The sequence below is a fragment of the Rhagoletis pomonella genome, unplaced genomic scaffold (genome assembly GCF_013731165.1).
Source record: "Rhagoletis pomonella isolate Grant_MI unplaced genomic scaffold, Rhpom_1.0 Rhpom_scaffold_08704, whole genome shotgun sequence".
Taxonomy (NCBI): domain Eukaryota; kingdom Metazoa; phylum Arthropoda; class Insecta; order Diptera; family Tephritidae; genus Rhagoletis; species Rhagoletis pomonella.
The window spans coordinates 805-6,791 of record NW_023467230.1 but is presented as its reverse complement, the minus strand read 5'-3'; the positions used below and the strand labels follow the sequence as shown (position 1 = coordinate 6,791).

Sequence of the window (5,987 nt, the reverse complement as noted above, 5' to 3'; positions counted from 1 at the left end):
ATTTCTCTTCCAACTCGCCTGAAGCACCAAAGCGGTCGAAAAAAAAAACGAGCTTAAAACGGTACACGCACTCCATTTCTCCCCTCCCACAACACTAGCTGCCATTGGTGCTGGCATCTTTCTTCTTCGGCCGCAATATAAAATTCAGATTGAAGTTCGTATTCACCGCATAGTAGACATTCGCATTCTTCGGCATTACCAACTCCTTGTCGGGTAGCACCTGTGCCAGCGTATACTGCTCGGGATCCGCCTCGAGGCCGAGCTTCATCATCGCGTTGCGTATGACCTGCGGCGTGCGCTCATTGTTGCCCAGCATTATGCTCTTATATAGCACGATGCCGTCCAACTCCACGTTCTCCGTCTCATACGTCACGCGTATGATGTAAAAATCGGGCGCATTGTTGGTCTTCGCTCCCGGCGATTGCACCAGCTGTGCGTTGATAATCGGCGAGCCAACATTCAGCTGCGAGTTGTTGTGTCCCGCCGCGCTACCACGTACGCCATTTGTCGAATGTGAATGTGACATTTTCGTATTCGACTTCTGTCCACCCGAATTACTCGAGTCCATCGAAAGATTCGACACGCTGCTCGATGCAGACAGCAGTGACGCATTCGGCGCCTGCGCATCGCGATCGAGTGAATTGTGCCGCGAGCTATAGTGCGAACTGTAGCTGTTGTTCAGCTCGCAATAGAACTGCGATCCGGCACCACTGCTCGAATTCGAGGCTATCGAGTCAGTCTTGCGGTGACCATTGCCGCCGACACCACCGACGCCCATGGAGTTCGATGAGATCGTCGTGTTCGTGAGCGATGTATTAATTGAGGCAGTGGACTTGCGCGGCGCTGGTGGGGGCGACTCGAGTTGGCAGGAGAGTGTATGCGCTTCACGCTCGTCCAGCACCAGCATTGAGGCGAACCAACGATCGAAGTTTGGATCATCGCGCAGGTTGTACGTATTGGCGGCACCCTGTAGCAGTTTAATTTGCGCCAGTACTTCGAACTCTTTGCGCTTCTTGTCGAAATTGATGAGCTGGTGTTCGCCTATCGTATCCGGTATGGCGGCATGTATCATTGTCAGGTCGGTGAGGAAGGTACCCAGGTAAGGTATAGTGCCGTGCGACGTCTGCGTGCTCTGTGACATGGAACGAAAGTATAGTTAATTAGGGGGATATGCTAAGTGTGCACTATGCTAATGCTAAGGGGTGTGTTTGCCGTCTAGGTCAGTTGCGTCGTTTGCCTTCGCTACGGTCAATACTGTTTTGGTATTGCGCATGCGCACTCACTTGTTTCTGTATGATTTTCTGCAGATGGCGATCGTGCTCACCCACCGTATCGGCGAATTTCGCAGTGCCCTCACGCATGAGTACCTCACGCTGCGCCCAAGCATTGTTGTCCTCCGAAAATATTCTGGCAAGTTCACTGAAAATCTCCATCTGAGTTTGGAAGATAAAAATGTAGGTATTAGCTGCAGTGGCTTCACCTCGTATCAAATTACATTAAATTGATGTACGAAATTGCACAAACCTTTTCTTTGGGTAGCACTGCCCATATTTTTGAAAGTCTGTAAATAGGATTCGACTGCAAGCCCGAAATAATCGCCTTCAGCGAAGAGAAGTTCTTTAGCAACCGCAATTCTTGCGCAATATCAATCCAGGTGGCAATATTTAAAGCACGTTCCTATGAATGAAAAGAAGCAAAATCAGAATGCACCCATAAAATATTTTCCAACTCAACCCACTCACCTGTGGTTTAAGTCTTGGCTCAATTAGTATACTAGAAATAACCCTAAAGAGTACAGCATTGAATTGATTTATCGTAGCCACGACTGTTTCTGAGCCGCTTTTATCGCGTCGCGCCCACGTCGCCCCCAGACATTGGTGTGGTATCAGCCGCTTGAACAGCTCCGAGTCCATTCGCGTCAGCTGTTCGGCGAAATGTCGCACCGGTACGTGTGGAAAGCGGAATGCCTGCAAGAAGTGAGTCGGGCCACGAAACGCCGGCGCCAAGCAGAGCCCCGCAAATTGTTCTGTGAATTCTGCATTGTAGTGTTGCGGCAGCAGACCCACGCTCATACTCATATTCATGCCACTGCCATTTGCATTCGCGCCCATGCTGCTCGGCAGCCAAGGTGGCATGCTACCCTCACCATACACCTGCTGTCGCAGTATGCGCTCCAGTCGATGCAATACCTTCACATGCAACTCTGAGCGCGGCAGCCGCTTTGACGCAAACGTTAATATCTGCCGCAGGCTATCCTCATTCCAATCCTCCGGAAAGCCATCCAACCACACATGCAACGCAGAGACTAGAGTTTTCTTGTGCTGTTCGTGTATGGACGCCGCCGGATCGTAGCTGACATCGTCGAGTTGTTGATGTTCTTCGATCTCTTGCAGGTGTTTGTCGTTGAGTGTGTCATAGCGTCGTATGAGCAGACCGAGCACCTCTTTGGGTGTAGAGAAGGTGCGATATGTAGAGAGAAATACATTGATGAATGTTGACTCCAATTCACCATCGTCGGTGGCTAACGCCTCGACCAGTCGCGACAATGTGGCCGCCTTCACGAAGCGCACTCTCACCGTTTCCCATTCCAGGTGGCTAATTTCGTCGTCCGAATCCTGCGATGACGTGCGCAAAACGAGAAGGAGTGAGAGGAGAAAAGTAAAGAAAATTGATTAATGCATATTAATTTGGGCTAGTCAAGGTGATTGCCTTTTAGGCAAACAAAGTTAATTAAAAATTCTGTTCTACATATGTCGGCTGGTGGTCGATCCTGCCAGCCTGTGGGTGGGCACTTACATTGTTCGCCGTGGGTGTTGGTCGATGATAGCGCACCTTTTTAAGGTAGACAGTGAAAATGGCATTCTTCTCGTGCTCCTCGCCCCAGAGACGCCACGTGGGCTGCAATGACACATAAATCAAAAAGAAAAATAAATTTCTGTGTTTCTTAGAACATTAATTTATTGGTGTGTTTTTGGTATTAAATAAAAAATAGAACGCTGGGGATAGGTCATGACGAGGTATACAATGCATACATAGGATATGCATAACCTTGTGGTCAGCTGATTAAGTTAGATGATATTATGAACTATTTAGGCTATTTTACTTTTGTTTGCTTAATTTTTATAATTTTTTATAAAAGCTTCAAGGCGCTATAAAATCGCATTCATGCAGGTGTTGCGCATTTTCTTCCATATAAAGTATGCTCGGCAATTGATTTTATGTGCATGAAAAAAAATTACTAGCACCGTCAGCAAACAAAAAATATTAAAAATCAACGTAAATTTCTACTGTCTTAATATTTGCACTTTGACATACTAAAATTTAACGGGCTATAAAAATGCGTACCTAACATTTTTCTAAAAAATTTGAATAAAAGTTTTAAATTTTTGGGTACATACAACCTAAAATTTGTTGAATTTTTATAATTTTTGTACAAAGTTTGAAATGTGGATTTATTTGGTGCTGGTTATATAACACAAGTCAACAAAATTTGAACAATGTTATGTTGCCTAAAATATTACAGCCGATTCCTACAGGGTTTTTTCCGTAGAATCCAAATCTGACGTTAAAAACATTCGATTGGCTCTAGTTTTCGAGCAACTTAGGTTTAAAGGTGTCGAAAAACGAGTTTTTGGACATTTTTGAACCTCTCTAAAGCAACAAATTGATTCAATATATCTGTCTTTACGGTCAGATTCGGATTCTACGGGAAAAATCCTTTAAGAAGAATCTACTCAACAGAAAGTTTTTTGGCAGTGTAATGTGCTAGACTTTTATAAAAAAAATAATAAACATAAAAAAAAACAAGTAATTTTTAAGCAAAAAAAAAACGGTGTTCAATTCCCATACAAAAATTTAAGAGTACTGTTAATTTTTCCTGATCCAGTGATCGCTTCTAAACCAAATTAGTACGGGGCCCCCTCTGAGGCAGTGCACGGACTTCGAAAAAATAAATAGTGGTACATGCAAAAATTGGTAGAAGTTGGTAGATTTTTTTAAAGAAACAATATTAGTTAGTTTTTACTCATTTAGGCGAATTCAGGTAAGGCGTTGTTACAAAAGCAGCACGATTTTCGCCTCGGTGATTCTTAATATCAAAGTGATGTATTTGTTGTAAATCGTAATGTCATAATAAGTAAAATTTGTTAGTGGCATTTTTGTTTTTGAACTTCGTTTGTCACCTTATATGAATTCCCCTTGAAATAAATTGTATTTTTTTATAAAACATTCAACAAAAAACGTATATGTAGTACATAAAACTGGGCCCGGAACATGGTATCCGTGATCGAATGAAACACGATTCGAATAGGATTAAATAAAATTACAGCTGTTTTCTCTCAAATACATTTTGTTTACTTAAACAGCTGACCACAAGGGCTGGTACATATGAACTCTCGGAATAATTGAAGGAGTTAAGTGAGGAGTGAAGAACTATTCGTATGAATGAAAATGGTGTTTGATGAGAAATCGATTTTATGTGTAAATGTTTACCGAATGCAGACACTGTGATAGAATTCTAGCGCAAGGAATGCCAGCGCTCATGACGGCTGTACCAAAGAGCGAGAGATTCGGCAAATTTTTACTATCTCCAAGAATCGTTTCGGCAGAAAAGGAATCTGCTAAAAGTAGAAATTAAGAGCAGCAATCCTAATTGTTCTCTAAAGCTCGAGTACAACGTCGTGTCGGGATAGTCGGTACCCCTGGCCAAATGCCAACTTCTCCCAGTATTCTGGAAAACATAGATTTTACATTTTTTCCTACATAACCCGAACTCCATTAGATTTATCTAGTACAGCAACCCAGTCCAATTATCCCCTCCATTTCCAACGAGGAGGTACGAGAAGTTTGGAACCAGCTAAAACTCCAGGGTCTGATTGTATTCCTAATGTGACATTTGAAAAGCGATTAGTCACTTCACTGGCATCTTCGCTGCAATGTACAATGCAAGCATACAAGGACACTTTCCTACTACATGGAAAAGGCAGAAACTACAGCTACTACCAAAGCCCAATAAACCATTGACCGACCCTCCACTCTGCATGCTAAATTCGGCAGGAAAGATCCTGCAGCGTAGGTAGTAGGTTGTATATCTACTTAATAAGTTCATTGAAGATTATGGTGGGCTATCACAAAATCAGTTCGGTTTTTGAAAGAAAAAATCAACTGTTGACGCCATTCAACTGGTGAAGGATATGGCGGAGGACGCCATAAAAGGTAAACACTGTAAGGGGGGTACAATACAATACTGCATGATAATAACCCTTGATGTTAAAAATGCTTTTAACTCGGCTTCCTGGCAAACGATTCTAGTGGCCCCTGATGAGCTAGTCATGCTCAATTGTTGGTAGGAAAAGAATCTCCTATGAAAGATTTTCAAAAAGGATTTTAAGGTCCTGAAAATAATCTAAATCGAATTTTCTGCATAATTACTAACATTTCTTCGCGAACCCGTCTAATATAGATACAGTTATTACGCTGTAAAAGTAAATTTACTTTCCAGCAAAATGGAGTAAAAAATATACAGATTAAACACTCACATGCATACGCATGAATTAATTGCAAGCATCCGCTGAATGAATTAAATGAATTAAATGAATTAAAACATTCAAGGAAATCTCCAACACACAAGTATTGCAAAAACAATAAACTGCAATGTGAAAAACCTTATGTAAATCGTGCATTTGTAGAAATTTAAATGCGCTGAAAATTTAATTGAAAAGCAAGCACAACAATGGCAATGGACCGCATTGACTGACCGTCTAAGCAATTGCATGGCTTGCCAACATGACCGGACAGATAGCCGGCTGTTCGGCTGGCTGGAAATACATCCATATTGGCTGTTATATGGGAGCGCATGTAGTTTCGCAAATTAAGAAAATTAAGCAAAAAAAAACACAAATTTTCCACATAATTGCGCGAATTACGTATTTATGCATAAACGCGAAGCCACAAACCATTGAAACGTGTCAAACGCACACACATACAAA

General features: G+C 42.4%; 1 protein-coding gene across 1 annotated transcript; it reads right to left on the bottom strand.

Annotated features, from left to right (window-relative positions):
- Nucleotides 1-7: 7 nt before the first annotated feature.
- Nucleotides 8-2,935, bottom strand: LOC118756081 (ral guanine nucleotide dissociation stimulator-like 1; the record flags this gene model as incomplete). Its single annotated transcript, XM_036490874.1, has 5 exons — nucleotides 8-1,132; nucleotides 1,284-1,433; nucleotides 1,525-1,677; nucleotides 1,743-2,615; nucleotides 2,797-2,935. Coding segments are annotated over 5 exons (2,353 nt in total), but the record flags the coding sequence as incomplete, so codon positions are not given.
- Nucleotides 2,936-5,987: the final 3,052 nt, after the last annotated feature.